The sequence below is a fragment of the Coturnix japonica genome, chromosome 8 (assembly GCF_054131305.1).
Source record: "Coturnix japonica strain WE chromosome 8, WE-NBRP24, whole genome shotgun sequence".
Classification (NCBI taxonomy): domain Eukaryota; kingdom Metazoa; phylum Chordata; class Aves; order Galliformes; family Phasianidae; genus Coturnix; species Coturnix japonica.
In genome coordinates this window covers 5,182,649-5,206,318 of record NC_140670.1, presented here as the reverse complement: position 1 = coordinate 5,206,318, position 23,670 = coordinate 5,182,649, and the positions used below count along the sequence as shown (strand labels likewise).

General features: G+C 44.9%; 1 protein-coding gene across 11 annotated transcripts in view; it reads left to right on the top strand.

Moving 5' to 3' along the window:
* SGMS1 (sphingomyelin synthase 1) overlaps nucleotides 1-23,670 on the top strand; it is a 40,902-nt gene that overhangs the window by 12,111 nt on the left and 5,121 nt on the right. For 5 of the 11 annotated variants that reach the window (XR_014948477.1, XM_015866157.3, XM_015866154.3 and 2 more), the window contains 2 exons: nucleotides 18,483-19,325; nucleotides 23,145-23,262. Coding sequence is in view for 9 of the 11 variants with exons in the window: in XM_015866157.3 (XP_015721643.1) it covers nucleotides 18,703-19,325; nucleotides 23,145-23,262 (741 nt within the window). In the remaining 2 variants the exon portion in view is untranslated. Of the gene's footprint in view, nucleotides 1-3,784; nucleotides 4,207-9,208; nucleotides 9,451-10,265; nucleotides 10,421-16,080; nucleotides 16,385-18,482; nucleotides 19,326-19,814; nucleotides 19,897-20,588; nucleotides 22,620-23,144; nucleotides 23,263-23,670 lie in introns of those variants that run through there. The other 6 variants (XM_015866156.3, XR_014948478.1, XM_015866164.3 and 3 more) reach the window with 6 other exon arrangements.

Genomic DNA, 23,670 nt, shown 5'->3' with positions numbered 1-23,670 from the left:
ACCATGTGAAACAGCCACACTTCCTGGAGACTTTGGGGCTTCTGCAGGGGCACAAAGCTGAAGCTCCTGAATATACCCAGAAGTGCCCTAAAACTGGAAGAAGCAGTGGTCAGCACACTGGTAAATCTTGGTTCATGGTAGGCTCCATCCCAAGGCATGGATTTGGTAACCTGCATTCATTTTTAGCTTCTTGGCTTTGCCACCAGACAGAAAACCCACCTGTGGTATTAGATCTGGATTAGGGCTCACACGAGGTGAGGATTAGGATGAAGTGTTTTCACTGTGCTATAATTATTTACAGTGTAAACCCATCTAAAAATAACAAAAAAAAAATCCCCTTGTGCCCAGCTGCTGGGGCTCTCAGGCATGACCTCTCAACATATATGTGATCAGGTCTGGTGAAGTAATTGAAAGCAGTGTAATGGGATATGATACTGAAAGCTGATGTAATGCAAATAAAGTGAAGTGTGTGTGTGGTGGATGACTGCATTGGAAACAAAAACATCAGAAGAGAAGTGTGGAGTTTAAAGTCCACTGCTACAGATTACTGAACCAAATAACAGGAAGTTTGCTTTTGAGGACAAAACCATCTATGAGTTCAGAGAGAGGAGGGTAGCTTTTCTATTTTTATTTTTTATTTTTGGAGCCATGGACATGTAGGTTTATGGTTTAAAAGAATTAAATGCCTGGTGGTTTAAAAGACACAAGCCAACCAGTTCAAACAGAACTGGAGCTGTGACAAGGCACAACTTCCTCACAGCAGCATGGACCGGAAACAACTGGGGAAGTAGAGCCCTGGTGCTGTGCTAACACCCATTCACTGAGGAGGATTGCCATGGTCTCCTTTTTTGTTTACAAAATACTGCAACCGAAGGAAAGCCATAGAATACAGAGTGGACTGTGCCAGCTGCTGCCATTAGGGATGTTTTCCTGTGGGAGCTGTGGTGGGGTGCCTGTGAAATGGGGAATACCGGCTGGTGCCTTTGGGTTTCTAGATGTCTGAGTCATGGTGCCATTGTGTCCTGTTAGCTGATCCCATAGGTGTGCATACAAGTATGTTTGCACTGTAGCTGTGCTTGAGCCCAGCTACAAAATAAGTGTTGAGAGAGCCTGGGTGAATGAAATAGCTTTACAGGCACCAGCAGAGCCCATATGATGCTAAACACAACTATTTGGGAATGGAATGGAGAATTGCTCTGTATTTTTGGCATGGGAAGGAAAGGAAATGGAAGTTTCTGCTCCCTACCATGGATTATACAAGCTGCAAAGGATTTCTGTGCAAACTGTTGTTTCCTGTGGGAATTTGTGTCCCCTTCTTTTCAATCAGGCTTGCTTTCCTGGTCCAACAGTGTGGTGTAATTTAGTGCTTCCTGGACAGTAAGGTAAGCAGTGATTTAAAAATAACAAAACAAACAAAATAGCACATAATAGTCCCTGAAATTCTGAATAACTTTCTGAAATAGCAGGAGGAGGAAAAAATCTGTGTGAGGATTATATGGTCTCCTGGGTTTACTGACCCTAAAAATGCCCACAGGTTAAAATTAGAATGGAAGACCCTAATCTTTAATAAACCTTTCCCAGGGATCCCTTGCAATCAGCTTGCATGGAGAATCATTGAATCATAGTCACTCAGGTTGGAAAAGACCTTAAAGATCATCAAGTCCAACCACAACCCAACCATCCTACCCTAACTAACAACCCTCCACTCAATCATAGCCCTGAGCACCACATCCAAATGGTTTTTGAGCACGACCAGGGATGGTGACTCAACCACCTACCCTGGGAGCCCATTCCAGTGCTTAAAAGCCCTTTCTGTAAATAAATTTTTCTTGTGACTTACAAAGGGCTGTGGTGAATATGTTGGTGTTGCCAGCAATACTAAATAATGTAGGTCTTTCCTACTGAAATCTTCTGGAGTTCAGTCATGGCAGTGTTACATACTGAGATTTTTCCCTATTGCCTGAAGCCTAAATTGGCTGGTGTCTGAGTGGTGGTGACCGCTAATGGTGGTGTTAAGCATTAAGTTAATTGACCGAGAATCACTGGGAGCAGTTTTGTTCTGGAGGACAGCCTGTGTTCACCCTTTGCAGTAGAGCTGGAGGCAGCTGGGAGTTGAAGGTCAGAGACTTTCCTGCTTGCCATCACTTGGTGCAGCTCTCCCCATCTCAAGGGTGCTCCATTCATGAGAAGCACAATCCCTGCTTTAATGAAACACCAGTGGCAAAATGCATGATAGAGCCAAGCCAACCAACAACAAAACAAAACAACAGCAGCACCAAAACACACAAAACAGGCCAGAGAGATTTAAGCTGTAAGAGATAAAAGGAGTCTGATGATACCATGCAGTCTGGTGAAACTTTGGACTAGTATTTCAGTGTTTCCAATCTCTGACCTCTATGTCACTGAGGGAAGAAAAGAGCCATTGTGAAAGCAGAAGTGTAGCAAAGGTGAGTTATTGAGTACTGGAAGCTGAATCTCAACCTCAAGAATGAGGCAGCTTGTTAGTTTTTCTTCTCATCTGCAGGCAGAACACTCCCAGCTTTCTCACTTCTCTCTATAGCAGAGAGAGTGCAGTTCTTTAATCATTGTGTTACTCACTTATGGAAGCCTGATGTCAACCAGAACCACGGCTCCTTAGCAAAGCTGTGTGTTGGTGCCTAGGGTTATCCTTCCCCAAGCAAAGGACTTCCCTTTACGTTTATTTGAACTCCATGAGGTTCCTGTCTGCCCTTTGCTCCATACTGTCAAGGTTCAGGGCAGTGTGACACTCTGTTGTATGTTTCCCCATTGTGTCATCTGCAAACTTGCTATGGGTACTCATTTCTATTCTGTGTTCTTCTCCCCTTATGTCTTTCCTAATGTAACAAAGTGACCCTGCCATTGGATGAATTCGATATTTACTTCAGAGCAATCAACCTGGTTTTAGTGTCTCAGTCAGTGTCTAGCATGTAGCTATAGAAAAATAGAGTCTTTGTTTCTCTTTCATATTCTCCTTATGCCTTTCCTAATGTAACTCAGTATCTATAGCAGGGCGGTTTTTCCTTCTCCCTTGGTATGTGTGTATATATATATATATACATATATATATATACACACCCTGTTACATTGCAGGAGTATTTGCTTTGGAAGGAATCCCTCCATCTGAGGCAAACCCAGGCTGAACGTGCAAGATAAAGCCTTTCTTTTTATCTTCTCTTAACAAGAAGGGAGAGCCTGATGAATGGCAGAAGATTATCACTTGGGAAGGACAGTAAGCTGGTGAAGGGGAAGAGTCTTTCTCTGTTTAACTATTCCAGTAACAAACAGTTATGAATGTAACAAACACAGTTATGAATGTAGTCTTTCTTTTCTGACCGGTGTCAAATTAAGACAAGAAGTCAACACAGATGCCACCATGCAAAGAGATACTGAAGATATTTAGATTAAAGCAATTACTGTACTGTGTGTATAGTGTAGTATATTTGTCTTGTTAGTATTGGGAAAACTTTTGTTGTAATAGATTCTCCACTGTTTTTCGTGCTTGCAGGAAGCAGTAATGCTCTCCCTGTAGGACCATGTCCTACTGATGTCCCTGGGGTCAGGAGCACAGCCTGTGCTAAGCAACCAGCGCTTCGATCTTTGTCCTTTTGTGTTTCTCATCTGCATCGCAGCAGTCAGGGCTAGAAAAACAAGAGCAGGCCAGTATACAAAAATAGGAAGCAGGAATGCTTTTATCTCACTCTAGCAGTTGGCAGAGCAGGCAGCACGGCCATGGTTTGGGCTGTTCCAGAAGCAGCCTGTGCTGTTGCACTGCTGTGCGTCTACCCTTCCTGGGGAGGAGCAGGAAGGGCTGTGTATGCACACCGCCCTGATGATCTCCTTATCCTTCTGCCCTGAGTGCCTCAGGATCTCTGAGCTCCTTTCCATCTGCTTATTGCTCCACGTTCACTGGATCAGCCTTTGAAACCAGTGCTTGCAGTGTCCCTGGGAGAAGCGGTGCCAAAAGAACACGTGTGAGGTGATGATGTTGCACAGCTCCCGCCTGTGAGGCACTGATAGTGCCTGCTGTGCTGCCGTGGGATACGTAACACCAGGCCATGCTGCAGACTGCTCCTTATCGCTTCTCTGGTGGTGTTCCCCCTGCCCTTAGGATGGCAGAAGTGGATAATTGAAGCCTCGTTCTGCGCTATTAATCCGCATCATGCTTATTAATATGCCATTGGATAGGTACGTATACCTGAGTCGGTGGTGTTTAACCTCTGAATATTTTCTTTCAGTTATGCCAGTGGGAAGAAAATGGAGCTGGAGGCAGTGATTAATCAAAAACTAACTAGAGTTTTGTCTTCAGAGTCTTTGAAGGGGGGTACACAGCCCCCAGGGGCTGCTGCCTGGGCCTGCCAGAGAGGACAAGGTGCTTGCTGTGGGAGCAGCAGGGGTCAGTTGTGTGTTTAGGAGCATTTAACCCTCCTAAGCACCCCGCTGACACACTGTGCAAATATTTTGCAGGCTAAGGAGTTGGATTTCTCTCTGATTTGCATTCAGTGCAACTCTCATGGTATGCAAACAGCGCTCAGGATGTGAGGCTGAGCTGGTTTATGGGAAAAAAGCCTTTTCCACAGGCAGAAACCCTGGCACTGACCTCTGGTGCAAAACAGGCACATATTAACTCTTGCTTTTTTTTATTTTATTTAAAGATGTTAATTTCACTTTTACTGGAAAGTGCTTTCAAGTGTTGTAGGTTAATAAGAAACTCCTCTGGATGGTCAGAGGGTGTCTGCAAAGCCTGCAGTTGGCATTTGCAGAAGGGTAGAGGAAATCTGAGGAGACAAAATACTTCTCTCACTTGTCTGCACCTTCTTTGCATAGAAACCAGCATTAACAATTTCAGATCTCACTGTTAGAGAACAGGGGGATTGCTGGGCGGGCCTGCGAGGCAGCAGTTCAGTGCATTAGTGAGATGCGTGTTCAGTATGAACCACTTCATTTTCTGAAAGGAAGAATGTTTGCCTTGCAGTGCTGTGCGTAAGCCCCAAGTATGGCCCAAGTTTTGGCTCTGTTTATGCATAATAAATCAGTGACTTGCTATATGCAGCCAGCCCTGCCTCAGATCAGTGAGGCCGCTGTTTGGAAAGGTTCTTTATTGTTCCTGGATGGCAGCAGCTGCCTTCCATCCTTACATGTGGTGTTTCTGATGAAGGCAAAACACAGGTTGCTCTGTCAAAGGCTTTTCAGAAGCCAGAGCACCTGCTATGTCCCAAACTGCTGGTACACAGAACCAGCAGGGTCATAGTGAGATGTAGGGCAGATAACAAAGGAATTAACTCTTTGATAGAAAAATCAGTGTGTCCCATTACAGCATTTAGTGAAAAAACAAACTGTTAGGTGCCTGTAACAGAGGCGTTTGGGTTGAGGTTTTGGTTTTGAAACAACTAAACCAGTCTGACATTCCCCTGTGGTGACTTCTTTAGCCGGATGATTTGGACACACCTGCATAATGGAACTTGTCAGAAGACAAATAAGTGCACGGAGAATAGCAGTGGCACATGGCAGACTGTAGGTGTGGAATTGGGATGGAGTCACACGTGGGGAAACTCCCTGCCATGTGACAAGTGTCCCAGTGGCTGCAGTGGTGAGTTTGAAAGTAGCAGCTTTTTCTTTGTCACTGTTAGAAAGCTTCCTTCTTACAGAACTGGCATGGGGTCAGAGTACAGCCACGTGTGTACATACAGCAGCACAGTGTGTTTCCCTGGTGCCCCTCTGAGCCTGCAGGTGTCTCTGCTTTGGTGGCAGGCTGTGTAACCATCCTTTTTGCTGGTGATTTAAAGTACACCTTTGGTCTCGCACACGTGTTCAAGCAAGCTGAAATAGCTTCTCTGTTGACAGAAAGATCTCTATTCACGTAAGGTGGTTAAAGTTAAAAGCAGGTTGAGTTTTTTATAGGGAGAGAAACAAAAGTGTGGTTTCCTCCGGACATTGATCTGTGAGTCACACATTCTATGACACAGCGTTCCTCTCTGGGAGTGCAATTGCTGGAGCTGATGAGTGTCTCGTGGACCTCCAGAGTTACCCTTTGTGTTGGATACAGCTAAATACTTAACCAGGCAGTTAGGAAAGTTTGTTTGAAAGATGGACTTGTAATTCCAGTATACGTCAGAACCCAATTATGGTATATTTCCGTTTCAGAAGGAAACATCCTCTCTTAACTGCTTCGCTCATAGAAGAGATAATGGCTGTTAATGCTGTAATACAGATGAAGTAGCTTTGGATTTTCCTCTTTAAATTCATTAGGAAAACATCTCATTGATAAGAAGTGCTTCATTTCTAGGGTCACAGAGCTGAGAGCACAGAGCAGTCGTTCAAAGCTGTTTGAAACTTACCAATGTTCTCAACTTTGTGTTTCCTTTAAAAAGGCATTTCAGCTTAGGAAAAGTGATTTTAAGTGCTGCTTAGTAATTTAAGGGGAAGCCCTTTAATAACTGACATATCTCACCTCTAAAGTTGCCTTTGGATTTTGTTTTTGCTGACCTTTTCACAGAGTTTGCCTTCTTGGGCATTCTTCTTTCTTCTTATACAAAACCACTTTTCCAGCTCTCTGCTTTTGGTTTCCTGGCCAAGCCTGTGGCTCAGCTGGAGGTAATGTTGGGACTTGGATTGGGTCACATTGGTGTGAGTGGGTAGGACCTCTTGCTTCCACTAGGCTTTATTTCCTGATGGGCATGGAAGGAGGTGACCCAATATAATTTACTTGCTGTGACCTTTTGCTTTTAGTACTTAGGCAGATTTAAGGTGTCAGGGCAAGGAAGAAGGCCTTCCCCCATCCAGCCTTCAGGAAGGATGCTCCCCAGCCAGTGTCAGTGCTGCTTGGAGCCACAAAGAAACATTTGTACTGAAGCTCAGTAGTAGCTATTTCTTTGAAGTGCCAGCAATCAGCCTCAGATCTAGCATTCTGTCACATAGCTCATCTCCTGATTGGGAACTAACAGGCACAGACTCCATGGCTGACTTGAGGCATTTTTGTAGTGATCTTCATCCACAGCAGTGCTGGGGAAGGTAGATGTGAAGCAAAGCAGCAGCTGCTTAACTGGAAGTACAACTCCCAGATCTACTGTCCTTTGGAAGGAAAATGCTAGAACCACTTCAGGCTGTCCTCCCTGGTAACCCTTTAATCTGAATATGTCCTTGCAAAAGCCTGTAGGAAAGGGGAAAATGACAACTAAACAACAAGAAGAAAGTTTTGCAAGTACTTTGGAAAAGTTAATTAAACATATTTCTTCTAATTTGTTTAGGGCTTACGTGATATTAAGTTGCATCTGCATGGACACATGCAATATTTAAATGCATAATGATTAAACGTGTTAAGAAGATGTTGCAAAAGCTCGCTCCTAATTACCTGCAATAGTCGTCAAGCTGCCCTCCTCCTAGCCCCACCTCAGCCATGGGAGAACAAGGCTGGCTGTGCTTCATGCCTTCTGGCTTCTGAATCTACACAGCCATAGGTGGCTAGGAAAATAAGGTATAAAGATGAGACCTGCAGGAGTAAGCAGGAGCATTCTGGTCAAATTTGAATGCATTTCTTACGAGAAGTGATTTATGAAGTTGGCTGCTGTCCTCTGCCCTGTTGTTACGTGTTGACCCAGGCAAACGTGGTGTCATTTGTGCAACAGGGAATCCGTGGCCTGTAGTGTGCCATGTCATTAGTCCTGCCATTTCTCATCTATGCGCTCAGTGGGAAGAGTTCACAGAACTGATGCTGATGGAGTGACACGGAAGACATCTGCAGGTAATTCTGCTCTGGAATCTCTCTGTGGAAGTGGGATGAGGTTGGGCAGATCCATCAGTGAGGTGTTGGTTTGCATACACAGGCATATGTTTACACACACCGAGGAGACCTCCAGGCATTACTTTTTTTTTGCGTATATATGTATACACACACACAGACATAAATGGAGTGTATTTTTAAACTCACATTGGTTAAGTGATCTTTGAAGCATTCACCTCTGTTTAAAGTCCCTTCCTCATGTGCCAGCTGATTTGGTTATGCAGATTGAGGCAGGAAGGCAGATAACAATAAACCACGTATCCAGCACTAGCGGGTAAATCATTAACACAAGGTCCCAGCTCCCGCTGAGTCCCATCACCTTTTGCCACAGCAGCATTACTCAGCTGCCCGTAAGTCCTGTGACTCAGTAACAAAGCTTAATTTTAAATAACTTAATGACTGATGGGCTGATCTGCTTGGTGACTTTGTTTCCTAGAATCCGGGTGGATTGAATCTACCAGTCTGAGCCAGAATCAGTGTTTTAACTTGCTCTCACCAAGTCGTACCCTTTGAGATGATGAGCTCTCAGCCAGACTTCCCTTAGGTGGGTGACCTGCCTCTCCTTCCACTTATGAGGAGCGTGTGCTCCTTGCAATACTCAGAGCCCAGCCTTGTGCTGTTCCATGTGGCTGGGCGCCCTGCACAGCCTGTGCTCTGCATCCCCCGCCTTCCATCAGCCTGCAGAGGTTCAGAACAACTCTGGCCTTATAGGAAAGTGCCCTCCTTGCTTGACTGACTTTACAGAGTGACTGTGTATTGTTTTTTAAAGCCAATCATTTTAAAGCTGTTCCGCTGTACAAGGAGAGAATTCAGAGTGTGTGTGTTATGCCTAATATTGGATATGTGGAGGAGATGAGCTCAAACCTTTGAGTGGTTGGTGGGATCTGTAGCCCTGCATCCTACTTCTGTCAGGTGGTTCAGGTTCTAATGCAGCAGAGTTAGGGGCTGGCTGCTGGCTACTGTCCTGTGAGCTGCTTCTCCATTACCTGTCTGTGCCTTTCTCCTTGGGCATTTTAGGGATAAGAGGCGCTGTCTGGCACTTCAGCTGCTTTGCATGAGCTGTGGCAGGAGAGCAGCAGTCCTCTGGGTAGTGATGCTCCACTGTCCTGGCCACAAGACCTGAAGGACAGAGAGGGCAGACAGCCCAGTTTCAGCTGTCTTGATTTGTATGTGCAGGAGAGCACTGGAGAGCACATCAGCTGCTGCTCGTGCACTTGCTGTAGGACTGTGGATGGCATTTTCCAGGAAAACTGCCCTGATGGAGTTCTCCGTTGTCACCAGCTGCTCTCTGCAGCTGCCTGCATGGCAGGGGAAGGGGGAGACGGGGGGGAAGGACTCCAGTTAAAAATAGAAAGGGAGATTAGGAAACTCAAGGTATGGTTTCGACATTCAGCTGAGCTACTCTGACTCGCTGCCGCCACCGAAAGGGGAAGGACTTGCTTGTGCTTGTGTGACTGCGCAGCTGGTTTGGCTGCCTCACCCAGCAGAAAGACCAGCCAGGAAAACAGGAGTTTTCCACCATGTGGTCGTACAAGAGAGAAGGGTGGGGGTGTAGGGCCGGAGGGGAGGGGATCTGAGTGCCTAGAGCCTGCAAGAAGACTGTTTAACTCCTCTGGAACAGGTAACCTGAGGTGTGCAGGAGCTGGATTCAGGTGAGCATCTCAAATGCTTGGCGTTGGTATTGTTGGCTCTCAGCTTGGGGTGAAAGCAGCTGCAGCATGTGTGTGGCTATTTCTAGTTGGGGCTCATTTAGTTTTCATGTCAGTCTGTGTAATTTAAGTACAAAGTTACAAGGAGACTGACTTTGCTGTTTGTATTGCTCATATTCCAATAGTTGATGGAGAAGGTTTATTGGAGCAGTTTGGAAAACATGAGAAGTACTGGGGCCTTACTTTCACTTACTGAATGTGTTCTGCCTGGGTATGATATTATACATTCATAAGAGACTTCATTGTGCAATAGGCATGTGAAATGCTAGGAGGAGCAAATACCCTACTGCAAATTCAAAACCAGAGCTCAAAGCAACTTTCAGCTGCATTAAGGTTCATTGTTTTCAGGGATTTCCTTGTGCAGCTTATCTGTTCTGAAGCTCCAGCAGTTTGCACAGGGCTGTGTTTTGGAGAAACCAAAGAGCTGTTCCAGGAGGTACAAGTAATCCCTCAGCCAGGAGAAAACTTTGCGCCTGTTTTGATCTCTGAGCTACTAAACTTACATAAACAACCCTCTCCTAAACCATAAATATTTTTCAGTGGTAGGATTATCTTCCCCGTGTAATAAAATCACAGCTATTTAGCAAAGGGACTATTTACAAGTGTTTTTTCTTTTCCATGCCTGGTTTTTGCAGCTTGTGAGAGAAGGGTGGGAAAAGAATGGATCCAGTAATTCAGTTAGTCAGACTGAAGGCTCTGTTACCGAATGAGATTGATGTGGGGAAAAAGTTTTGTTAATGCTTAATGTTCTGTAACAGTCTGCAGAGGCACAGCCGAGCGGTCAGCACAGGAGCTGCCGTCAGAGGAGTTTATTTTGAGTGATTACAGAGCCTGCTGTGCCTTTCATTTCTGCAGCCAGAGATCACTGCTCAACGCGGCCGTCCTTGCTTTGCAGACCTCCTGATCCTCTCAGGTTGGTTCTCCTTCCTTTGAAAACCTTTGAAAGAGGGAGAGGAAGAGGAATTAGGCAGGACTCAGAGAGAACTGCAGGAGAGTGGGGAAAGGAGGGAGGAGAGAGCGGGTGCTGCAGCTGGTTAGAGGGGAAAAAATAGGAAATAAAGAGCTCCATAGGGCATGAGCACCCGCTGTTTTGGTCTAGGTCTTGGTTTGGGATGAATACTGCCTTTCTTCCTATTTTTGTTAGATTCTGGTGTAATGCAGTTCAGCTCGCTCTTCTGATGAATCACAGAATTGTTAAGGTTGAAAAAGACCTCAAAGATCATCTAGTCCAGACATCAAACACACATCACGGGTCTGTATCAATAAATGCGGCTTTACGTAGAGCTTTGAAAAGTGTTTTGAAACAAGAAGGAACTCTTGTCTCCAAGTCCCTTTTAACGCAGGTAAACAGAGCCTCTGAGTAATTAAGGAGGAGGCAGCTGCAGGCTGCCACGTGGCTTGGGATCTGTCCCACTGTCTTATTTGTCAGTCTTCTGCTCTTAAAAAGAGAGATTTCTCTTAATTTAGTGTCTGTTTCAATGTGGATCACCAGGATGAATCGGGATGCAGCAGTTGCTGGTATGAAACTTCCTTGCTTACTGACTGACCCTGAGGTCTGTGTCCTCCATCAGGGGACATGCATCCCATTGTCACCAACAGTTTGTGCAGCACCTACAGTACCAGGACCTACTGCCTATGTAAGTGCATGCATGTATATTTTACGTCCCTGCCTGCCCTTCATATTTTATTTAACAGAGAGTGCAAGGAAATTGGTTACTTAGCAAAAAATGGCTTTTAGTGAAGTTGTGAATTAAGTTTCCTGGTTTTGTCCTGGTGCTGTTTATATATCCTGTCCTTCCTGCTGCTCGTGCTGCTCTTTCCCAGGATCTCCTGACACTTTATAGACATCCATCCCTCCTTGTTACTCATCCAGAAAATGAGGAGAGCCTCCAGCTCTGCTCTGCACTGCCCATCTCCTGCGGATCCATTGTGCCCGCTGGGCAGGCCGAGAAATCCCAGCGAGGCAGATGGGAATGCAAAATCATCTTGGTTTGCCTGTACTTGATGGAAGATGCTGTTTTACTACTGGGCCGTGCTGTAAGGCGCCTACAGTGAGCAATGTGTTGAGCTGTGAGCCCAGGGGTGCCGTCTTGCAGCTGTGGGCAGGGTTACCCTCAGTGCTGCCCTTCAGATGCTGCCAGGCTTTGATAATTCAGATGATCAAGAGTGAGTCAGACCAGCACCGGTTTTTTCTCTGAATCAAATCAAGTCCCTGCATTATTTCACTGATGACATGAAGTAAAAACTATAATAGGTTGGGTTTTTTTTACTTCTATTGTGCTGCAACTTGGGGTGAGCTGCATATTTCATTGGGATTTATGCTGCGGTACTTTCATCCCTGTGCCCACATGAAATATTTGTGAACATAGGTATATTCAGAGCCAGTGGAGGCTTTGGAGTGCCTGAGGACAGATAACAATACAACACACTTGCTTTCAAAAGCAAATTTCACGTGCCTTTCTGTTCTTTGCAGCTTTTGCATGTGCAGCCCCACCCTCACCACCATGGAAACCACCAAAGCAAAAGAAACCCAAGCGAACCCCAGATGCACGTTACAGTGACTGTTTGATATGTTTTGGTTTGAAGATTAGATAGCACCTGATCTTATCTCTTTTAAAACAGTGCAGTTTTTTCCTTAGCAGTCCAAGCAGCGCTTTGAAAGTCTGCATGGCTTGCATGAGGGACTGCTTGTCAATTTCCACAGTCTTTCTACATGGAAGATTATTTTTTTATGACCTCCTTTTAAAATGTCATATTTTATCAGTTTTGCAAGGTCTTAAAAATGTTCTTTTCGCTCACTGGATCTAGTTATGGGATGCTTGCCAGAGCACAGATCAAGGAGCAGCGCCGTGGAGCAGGACTGGCTGAACTTAGTGTTGGTCAAAAGAGCAACAGCGATGTGGCTGGGACAGGCAGGTCAGACTTTGGTTATTTTTGAGCAGCACCTCACTGGTGTTAATGCCTTGCTTTCCTTAATACATCAATAATCTGAGTGTCACCCATCTGCTTAAGGAAAGTTCTGCCATCCACATGAGCACAGATTGAAATTCTTCCTCATCTCCTTTGCTGCAGTTTATTTGGGTTCATCTTTGCTGGGTTTGAGCACTTCTCATGCTGCTGTGGATATGAAGGTCTCATTATGTGCTTCCAGTGTCTGCAGGAGAAACTTCTGAAGCTTTTGGTCTGTTACTGAAATGTTCGTGATTTCCAGAGCAGTCAGAAACAAGATGCAAGCTTGTTATCTTATCTCTCATCTGTTCTTTATTGGTGAGCAGAGTTGATCACAGCATTGAAAATAAGCTGAGATGAATATTGGAAGATCGAGTGTTTTGTAGACTTTGAACTCACCTCAAAGCTTTCGGGTAATCCTGCCAATGGTCTTGGCCACCGACACCTGGTGACATGGAGTTACTATCACTGGTTCTATGGAAGCAGGTGTGTTTGTAAGCACTGTTTGTGCTTTGCTAATGTCCAGCAATGAAAAGTGTTAGGAATGCAGGACATCCTCAGGAGAAAGGTTGTGTGTGTCTGTTCTGTGGGTTCCATGCTGAATTGTTATTGGAGGGAAGATCAGAGTAGAGTTGCCCATGACTTGGTATTATAACCAGTGGGAGGGATTGCAACTATCCTGAAGTCATCTCTGTAAAGGCAAGGGGAAAGAATAAAAACCCATCGAGTGGGAAACAGAGCTGCTCTGCTCTCCTTCTCTGGTACTCTTTGCTTTTTAAGAAGAGATGGTGCGTGGCCCCGCTGGGGTGGAGAAAGGATGCATCTCCAGCTGTACTGGATGCTGCTGAATGGACGTGAAAGTGTTTTTGCCATTAAGCTGAAGGCAGATAGTGGCAGATCTCCACTGCAGACAGGAGATTTGGCATCAGTGTGGCTGGCAGTGAAGAGGAGAAGGAATGCAGCTGAAGTCTGGCAAGGGAACTGCAAGATAGTCTCTAGCATTAACCACAAAAGGAAGATGCCAGGGCAGTTTGTCTGAATTTTCAGTAGGTCTGGCTCTGGTAAGGCAGGTTCCCATCAATAGGATTGAATATCATTAACTCGCTGGCAGTCTAAAATGCCATTTTTTTTCCTAGGCTTTCCAGGTTTCTGGTTGATCCGAACCAGCTGCGCAAGAGCAATCTTCATCTCCTTCTGCATACAATATGCTTTCCATATCTCTGTGTTCGATGTAGGCAACCCTGAACGGTTTACTGCTGGATAAAGAAGGAATGTAGGTTCAAAAATCAGGCTAGGGGATAGCTACACCAGAAATGATGCTGAATTTTGTTTTCTTATATTTCGACTCTTTGACTTTGGAGGCTTTTTGATCTGGTTCTGCTGGGCAGACTTCAAAAGTGATGTATTGCAATAAAATATTTATACCTCTAGTGAGAAATGAAAGCATATTTTAGGTTGAGTTTTCTAGGCACACAAACCCAATTTTTTTTTGCATTAGCTGGAGCTCAAGGAAAGGCCGTCAGGAGGAAGCAGCTGTTGTGGTCTGGATGCATGTTCAAGTCCAGGAACAAGACCAAATATTAAGAAATATGGCAATTAACTGATTTAGGCCTTCAGTGCAAGCTCTATTTTTGCTGTACTTTCTGCTGGTTTTCATTTTCCTAGTCTGCATGACTGTTTTACAGTGTGCTGGCATTGGCATTGTAGAGCTCCATTACCATTGGTCACGAGATTATTCTCAGCTTCCCTGGGCAAAACTTCCCTTTCTCTTTTGATAAATGTGTGGTGTTTATTGGTTTCTTTTCCTTCTTTTTCTTAACAACTTCAACTTGGTTAACCAAGCCAAAATATGGAACACTTGATAAGCCTTTTGCATCTCTTCCTTCTTACCTTGTTATTTCCATCCTCTTGCTCTATCCTGTGCTTTCCCCATTTCTGTGCCTTGGGGGGAAAATGATGCTTTTTCTGCCTTTTTTTGGTGTCATCCTTTTTCCCTTTGAGGTCTCTTGTTGTTTCCATACAGACATAAGGAGGTTTGTACAGTTTCAAGAGGCAGGGAGGTATCACTATGTGCATTTTAGTACTGCCGTTAGCTCCAAGGTTGCACGAGGACATGGGCTCTATTTCTAGCTCTGCCCTACCTCTGCCTGACCCAGATCCCAATGTGCAGCACGGATGTGGTTTAGCTGTGATGTAGACAACAGCCAGCCCTTGGAGCTTCCCGAGTGCAGGCTGCTTCTCTCCAGAGAGCACACGTGCCAGGTTTGAATGGGGTCTGTGGGGGCTTTCTTCTTAGTGCAGAAGTGATGGGCGCTGTTGGACAGCTTTGGTACTGCTCTAGAAGTCTTTGCTGAAGAATTAAAGATCCCAGTGTCAAAGCAGATTAACCCATATGTGAGGTAAGCTGGTAGAATTGCAAAACAGAGTTCTTAGAAGTTGAATTTAGATATTTTTTTCTCCCGTTGAAAATTGCCTCTGGGGGAAGGTGGGTTGTTGTTTGCATCTTTTTTTGTACAGAATTAAAAGCATGTGTGTAGGGGGATCAGAAGACTGGTTTCCAATTGCAGCCATTCAAAAAACACCAATATCTATCCCATTCCTGCTGCAGGCGTTGCAATACTGAAGAACTTGGATGTCAGTGCTGCAGCATGCAGTACAAAATGACAGATATGCTTGGACCATCCTTGCAATAGGTGGAAAGCCCTTAGCTGTTCCTACAAATGCTGGCTGCTCTTCTGGTCCTGTGGTGCACGATGAGTCTTTTGGGGCTGAAATAATTCTTCAAAAGTTAAAGCAAAGCCAGCAGCTACTCTCCCCACCCCATCCTGTCCACCCCTCGATCACTAAAAGCAGGATTTCCGTAGTGTCAGAACAAAAGCCCTGCTTAGCAACTGGCCAGATAATGAGCTTGCTGGTCAGCTGAAGCCTTCTCCAAGTGTTTGCTGGTTTCCATCACTACTTCAGAGCTGCAGAAAGGGTGAGGAATAAAGTTGAGAAAACACATTTAGGCCTACAAAGAAGCCAAGAATACACACATATGCCATATAGGTTATGTCTTTGTGCAACAGCTTTAAGGATACCCCCCAGCAGTGCTTCCTCTCTGAAACTTGTTTCTTGATTCAGGTTCAGTGCAAATACTTTCAGTTTGAAATCCTTGCTGCTGAGCTCTGACATTGAGTCAGTGCTGTACTGCTGAGATCCCTGCCTGCTAGTGGATTTTACATTGCTTTGCTCCTATAAACGACGGTAGGCTTATTTCCTTCCTGTAGAATAACTAAAGCAAAAACAGGCTGCTTGGGGGTTTATGTAGCATGCAGGTAATTTTTTCTCTCTAAAACTGTGTGAGCAGATATTGAGGGTATGTGGGAGTTTCTTTGCAGTTTGATTGAAGACCTGTTTTGTCTTGGTAGTAATTCTTGCTCTAACTTCACGTCTGTAGGATGTTTTCTGTCTGGGGCTGACCTTGGAAACCTATCTCAGAGCTCTGTGAAACTTGTCCACTCGTCCATGCCTCTGTTTTATATTTCCAGTTAGCTTCTAGTTGCAAATATTTGTCTTTACGGCACAAAGCCAGTATCACTTCATGTTTTAAAATGCCAGCAATCTCTTGCTTGCTGGCAGTGCAGTATTGTGCAAGGGGCAGTTTCTGGTTTGGAAGCAACAGTGTCCTGCAGAGAGGGAGCTGGTTCAGTGCATTGCTTGAGAGCTCATGTTAGTGAGATAGGCAGAGGCACTTTGTAGTTGCAGGACATCCAGCTGGGGAGATGTGGGAGCATTATTGTGAGTGATGACCAAATTCCTGTAGAGGAGGTGACTACTACCGTGACTCACATGCTGCTGTTACAAGCAGTTTGTTTTGTGCTGTAAAACTGCAGGACGAGAGCTTCCTCCCGACTACATTTAGTGTCCGTGTAACTTCAGCTGGCTGGTGAGTGTTTGGACTTGGCTGCTGGGTTGCTTTGCTGGAGCATTAAAACTTCAGTTGTTACAGCACTTGCTTTTTTCCTGCTTGTGTGTGCAGTCATCATCAGTGGGTATGTCAGTGTATGTTAATTTTCAACAGAGAAAGCGTCGTCCTTTTATCTTTAAACCGTGTATATCTCCAGGCATTGCTTGTTTTAGCAATACTTTTTCTAATGGCTCGATCATCTCAGCTTTTTGGGGGTGCTGACAAATGACACAGAGTTTGCAACTAAAATGCACCTACTGCATGGGAAAGGATTTGTGAATCTCTTTGGCTGTGTGGAGCTGGTTGAGGTTTCTGAGATGGCTGGTTTTTTAGCTGATTTCTATAGTGACTGTTGCCTTGGCAGCAAAGGTCCTTGCTTAGAGAATAAAAGCACTGTGCAAGCATGAGGAAGGCATTAGGGATCACTGGTCTAGATTTTACTTTCACAGCCGCATCCCTTCTGTTAATACTTCTGAAATGAAAATAAGGTCATGACATGTAGCGTGGGTCCTTAGTTGTCCTCCAAGCAGACCTGTGGGCAGAAAATTGCAGGCTCCTGTACCTTGGCCAGCAGGCTGAGAGTGGAGCTGAAGGCAGCAGGCAGCTCTTGTCCTTTAATCAAAGAGCTAGTTGCTCTCTGATTTGCTTGTTGTGCTCAATTGCATCTCCCAGTGAGAAACCTGGGAGGTTCCCTAGTGCTTGTCAAACCTCCTGGTGTAACTGTGGTTTTGGTATTCCAACCTCTCTGTGGTGGGATCGAAGTAGGGGGAAGAGCTTCGCTTCCCAGCGCTCTCTGTTTTGCAATTGGAAGAGGAGCTGTAAGTTCCTTTAATATTTGCTGTGAATATAGAGAAAAGGTTGTGTAAACATGAGGAGGTGGGAGCTGGGAGACTTGCCAAAGTTGCTTCATCTCTCAGTCTCGTGACGGGTCTTTTGAGATACCAGTTTTTGTCCTGTGTTGTCATTGTGGTGGTGCAATCGGTATCATTACGCTAATCACATCTGTATTTATAGTTCATTATCAGATACCGGCTCCTTAGTGAAGCAGGTTATGATGCAGATGGAGAAAGCATTTTTGTTGCCCTGCATTTCTCTTCAGCTTATGCAAGTGCAAAGCCTTAATACTACCCCACCTCATGGTGTGTGCCAAGTGCTCTGACAGCCCCAAATCCATGCTGAATTTGTAAAGCAAAGCTCGCAGAGGCAGCTGGTGGAACTCTTTGGTGGCATATCACCTGAGATGGGAATATCATGGGCATCAAAATGGATGGTAGCATGGCACAGTGTGAGGGTGCAGGTTCATGGCCAAGCTTCATGCTGCAGCCAGTGTGGGACCCAGGAGCTCAGATGCCTTCTGGTAATGCAGCACAGTGAGTACAGCACAGTATGGGATGGTATCAAGCCAAGCTATCCTCCAGTGAGAGCCTGCTTGGGGTGTGTAATGTGGGTTAACATGCATAATTCAATCAGTCCTGTTTTTCCATGTTCGGAGCTCTGTAACTAAACACCGATTTGCTAAACACCACTTGAATAATGAAGCGATCTGTGTCTAAAAGCTTTTCTCAGTACATGTGATCCCGCTGCAAAAAGGAAGAAAGAAAATAGAGCTGTATCCTTTCTTCCTGTGAATTAAATAGTGAGGGTAGTTGCGAGGGAGAACGTTTATCTCTGTTAGCTTTGTGTATTTTAGTGCATGCACATGCTTGGCACGCACACCAAATAGAGGTGGTGTACCCAGAGTGCTGTGAGCCTTCATCCAAAGCTTCGTCTTTTATCAAGCATCAAACCTAGGTGATTCCACAGAGAAAGAGATTAAAAGCTGTATCTCACGTGTCAGAGCAAAATAAGTCCTAAAATCATCTATGAAGCACTGTTTGTCATAGAAATTGTTAAGGCTCTGGAATAAGTGGCAACAAGCTCACAGAGGATAGGGCTTGTGCATGCAAGGCTGGCACTTGAATCAATCTCTGTTTCCAAGGCAGAGTCTGTTTACTCTTTGGCGGTAGTTTTGTCTTTGAACAGGAATTGCAAACTTTTGGTAAATGCTAAGTAACTTTTTTTTTTCCCCCCTCCCCAGGAAGAAGAATGCCAACACGAATATGAAGTGAACCATTTGCTACGCTTGCCACAGCACCCGGGTGCTCACCTCAAATGGTTCGAGACAGGGACTTGTCTCCTGCCAAACTGCTTCCTCGGACAAGATGAAGCCAAGGAGGAGCCTTCTGATGCGCTGGAGCCGCAGTGACTGCTGCCCACTTTAAAATCGATGTAAGACTGTGCCCTGGCTGCCTGGCAGGATGAAAGAAGTGGTGTTGTGGTCACCCGAGGAGGTGACAAATTGGCTAATGGAAAATGCTGTGCCGGAGTATTGTGAGCCATTGAAAAGCTTCACCGGGCAGGATTTGATCAACCTGACGGAGGAGGATTTCAAGAAGACGCCTCTCTCCCGAGTGTCATCCGACAGCGGCCAGCAGCTATTGCACATGATCGAGACTTTGAAAATGGCTCATCACATAGAGGCTCACAAAAATGGGCATGTCAACGGGCACGTCCGTGTCAGCATTAACAACACCGCACATGAAAATGGCTTTAGCAGTAAAACAAAGCTGAACGGAGTGCCAAATGGTTATAAGAAGGAGATGATAAAGATCCCCATGCCAGAGCCAGAGCGCTTGCAGTATCCCATGGAATGGGGGAAGACTTTCCTGGCTTTTATTTATGCACTTTTTTGTTTCGTCTTTACCACAGTGACTATTTCAGTTGTTCACGAACGAGTGCCTCCCAAGGAGGTGCAGCCTCCCCTACCAGATGCATTTTTTGATCGTTTTGATCGGGTGCAATGGGCCTTTTCTATTTGTGAAATTAACGGCATGATCCTTGTAGGACTGTGGTTTGTTCAGTGGCTGCTGTTAAAATACAAGTAAGTAAAACCTTTTGGAAACCGGGTGCTAGGGCGTATTTGTAGTGGATTTGGAGGTCAAGTACAGTCCAAGTAAAATGAAGTTTCTTGTGGTCTTTCTGGTTTTGGTATCCCAAACTGACATAGATGCCATGCTCAGTTCAAGCTGGGCCTTGGCTTCCTGACCCCATCCCTACGCATCCCAGCAGCTTCCTTATACTCTTCCTATGGTATCTGTCCCTGCTTCCACTGCTTGTGCATTTTCTTCTTGCTCTTCAGTTTGACCAGCAGGTTCCTTGCCTTCTTTTCTTGACTTGCTTCACCTGGGGATGGAGAGCTCTTGTGCACTGAGGAAAGCTTCCTTAAAGATCTGCCAGCTCTGCTCCACACCTTTACCCATGGGACACTTTCCCAAGGTGTTTTGTTGACTAGCTAACTGAGGAGCTACAAGTTAACTCTCATAAAATCTAGCCTCCTGATTTCACTCTTTACCTGTCTCATATCCCTCAGGACCATGAACTCCACCTGAGTGCAGTCACTGTAGCCCAGGCAGCTTCCAATTCCAGTGTCACCAACCAGGTCATTTGAATTGGTGAGCACGTTCAGTATTGCATCCCCCCCTGGTGGGGCCACATATTACTTTACTGAGGAAGGTATTCTCAATGCATTCTAGGAGCCTCCTGGATTGCCTGCAGCTATCCGTGCTCCTTTTCCAGCAGATATCTGAGTGGTTGAAGTCCCCCAGCAGGATGAGCACTTACAATTGCAATGCCTCCTATAGCTGGAGGTAGCAGGCCTCATCAGCAGGCTGCCTCGACAGGCACTAAACAGCAAGCAGTGATGTGAACTGAAGCAGTGCTGCATTAAAACTTCTAAAGGGCATTTTCTGCTTGGCATTAGGTAGTACAGGTAATGTCACAAACAGAGTATGTTGAAAGCTTATCATAAAATATGCAGAAGTGCAGATACACAGCGAATTTGCAAGGTTGTCTGGGTACTTGCTCATACCTGCTCAGAATTGCAACAGTAAGGTTGCTTGCCAGTGCAAGTCACCTACCTCTCATCCTTTACAAAGTTATGGTGCAAGTGGATGCTTAATTCAGTTTCTTTGCAGTGCCATACTTTGGATTGCCTTAGCATGAGTGGTCTGATGTACATGCTTGTGCTGATGTGTCCATGGAGTGTAATTTAGTCTGTTCTTATTGTAGTGTGGTAGGATGCTTAGAAACTGTGTAATTGCTTTTTTGTGTGTATCTGTTCTGACATGGTCTCTTGCTGTGTAAGCTTCTGTATCAGGCTCCCGTGGTGGTAGATGCAATACTGAGCTCTTCTTGCTGCTGTGGCCCTATGATGAAAAGGGGAACCTTAAACTTGGTGTTCCAGAGCAGAAATGTTCAAAACCAAGGGAAGCACCTAGAGAAGGCCATGGGGGATTGCTTTCAAAGGTGTGTTGCGTTAATTGGGCAGTGTTCAAACACATTGTGATGGATTAAGAGCAGCAGAATCCATGAGGTGCTTAGAGATTTCAAAGCAATGAGGTGAGCTGAAGTAATAGCAAAGTATTTTGGCGTCCTTGATGGATGTGGAGAGTTTTCCTTCCTTTTGCTTTATGTGTTCTTCTGCTTTGGCTATAAGGGGACGATGTCATAGTATAACAGGGCTTTCCATTTTCAATATCAGTCCTGGAGCGGCTGTTCTGTGCCAGTACTGCCAGTACTCAGTGTGAGTACTGGTCACGTAACACATTAGAGGCCTTTCTTCTTGTGTACATAGAAGAGAGCTGTCGAGGTCTGAGAGGCCTGGCATGTCACTAGGGAGCAGAAGGGAACAGCATCAGCGGTGTCAGGGAAAGGTGTGTTACAGGAAGATAAGTGCCTTCTTTCTTTGCATATCTTCACAGAATCCTGCCCCGGTAGTTTTGGTAAGGGGGTTAGGTTGGTTTCACCATAGAGCAGGAGTGTGGAGGATGGTTGTAGTAGTCTTTGCCAGTAATAAGCTTAGAGTGTACTTGTTAGCTGGCTCACACACACATAGGCCAAACCTTGTTGAAAGGGGGAAATGTGAGGCCTTTAGGATTGTTTTTTTCTTTAATACTGTAGTTCAGAGCACTTTGATGCAGACTTTCCTAAGCTAAAGCACACTAAATCTACTTTAAACTAAGTAGATTCATGAGTAACATTAACAAAAGCATTCATTGCTCAGTAAAACACTGCTGCTTCTTTGGTCTTTCAAATGTGCTGCTGTTTTTAATCCCCAACCCTATCTGTCTATATATAAGGGTGTAAAGAGAAGCAAGCTTGAGTATGGTTATAAAAGATGTGAGATTTGTAACGGATTGCCTTCCCAAGAGAGAATTTCCTCATAGGAGGCACAGAGGAAAACCACTGCCCTGGTGGGGTGGTACCTTCAGTGCAAGGAATTTCCCCACTTTGGTGGATCTGATTCTGCAGTTCAGTCCATGCAGCTGCACTAATACAGTGTGCTTCTTAACTCCCTGCTGCGTCCTTGTCTGCACTGGGAAGAGGAAAAATCCTGAAATACCCCGTTTCAATAGCTGCGAGCACTTAGTGAGCACTCAAGTGCAAAATGCACTTGCACTGGAGTATTTGAAGCTTTTCTGATAAATTAAGATGCTCAAGTTCTTATTGATCTGGAGCTGCAAAGTTGAACTCTTCTGAGAGCAGAGCACTTCAGTTTAATAACTCCGCCAAAAGCTATTAAAAAGGAAAAGATGACAAATGTTGGACTGTGAAAGACTTCGTAGAAAAATTATTATTGCATCTTACAAAGTGAAAGCTTCAGAATAGGAAAACATGAATGTGAGGACTTGCACTCATATTGTAACCCTTGTATTCCCCACGTAACCTCAACTCTAGATAACGGTGGTTTAGAGTTAACCGAAACCCAAAGGGTCCATAGCCAGCAGGATACAGCAGTGGTTAAAGTCTTGAGCTGCTCGGTCTGGTCTCTGTTATGTAAAGCTACTGGTGATTTTTTTTTCATGCAAGGCTGTGCAAGCTCGTGTGCAGTTTGCTTCTATCCTGATGGATCTGCTGGAAGCTTTTTTCTTGTGGTGGTATGTAGCAGTAAAACTCAGCAGGCCTGGTTTGGGGCTGGCTGTTGCTTCTCAGTCAGACTTACAGCTCTCTGTGCCCCGCTCTCACCGTGTTTATGGAATATCCCTTCATTACCCCAAAATGGAGCAATTTTCTGGCAGACCTCAATGAATGAATCTCGTTGCAACTGTGACTGCTTGCCTGGAGAGTGCCCTTCTGTGAAAACACCCCATTCTGCAGCTGATGAGGCTCTCAGTTGGTATTTTGGATGTTCTGTTGCTGCTGTGATCTGCTTTCTCTCTTCATGCTGCTCAGGAAATAAATATTCTTATTCATTTGGGTCATACAAGCTATTCCTTTTACAGCATTCCTTTGTAATTACTAAGAGGTGCGTGTCAGCAGAAATTAACTTAGTCCTTTTCATCTTTTAATGAAAATATTGTAAGTTTATCCCCCGCCTTGAATAGAAAATTAGTGACCATTCTAAGCTAATGGAAGGGTGTGGGCATGAAATCCTTTGGAATGTTTTCAGCACTAAATCTGCTCAGGCATTTGTATTCTAATCCTTAAATTTCCTGTAATCAACTTCATGGGTAACGTTAGTTGAGTTGTTTGTGTATTTCTGACCCGCAAAGCGTGGGAATCTTGGTGAAGGAAGTCAGTATTCCTAGGTGGAAGCTGACGTAGATGAACAAGTCCCAGGTTTCAAAAGCAACAAGAAGACCAAAATTTGTGTTTTCCTTACCTTTGCTTACTGTATTTTCTTTATTTTTTCTTCCTCTAGGTCTATAATTAGCAGAAGATTTTTCTGTATAGTTGGCACACTATACCTGTATCGGTGTATTACAATGTATGTAACTACACTCCCAGTACCTGGCATGCATTTCAAGTGTTCTCCAAAGGTAAACTTGTCACTAACTTTCTGTATTGTAATATTTCCCCTTATCCCGCTATTGACAGAACTGCGAGCAGTGGTTTCACAGTGATTGTCATCTCCTTGCCTCTGTTGTTTGTGCTATAACTTAAGTAGGAGAAAGGACAGAACGGTAATTTGTGTCATGCAGAGTTCAACATGGTTGTGTGCACAGCCATAAGGCAGATGACAGGCAGTAAAACCATAAATCGAACCCATGATTCAACTTGGAGGCACGTGCTGTCACTGTTTTTATGTGCTTTGCTGGAACATACAAACCTGTGGTGCAAACAGAGCTAAAACACTTGGGTTCCTCGGGGAGGTAAAGCCAACAAACGTGCTTTATTGTTTGTTTGGCAGCACAGAGCTTTGCCAAGCCACGTGTGGCTTCATGAGG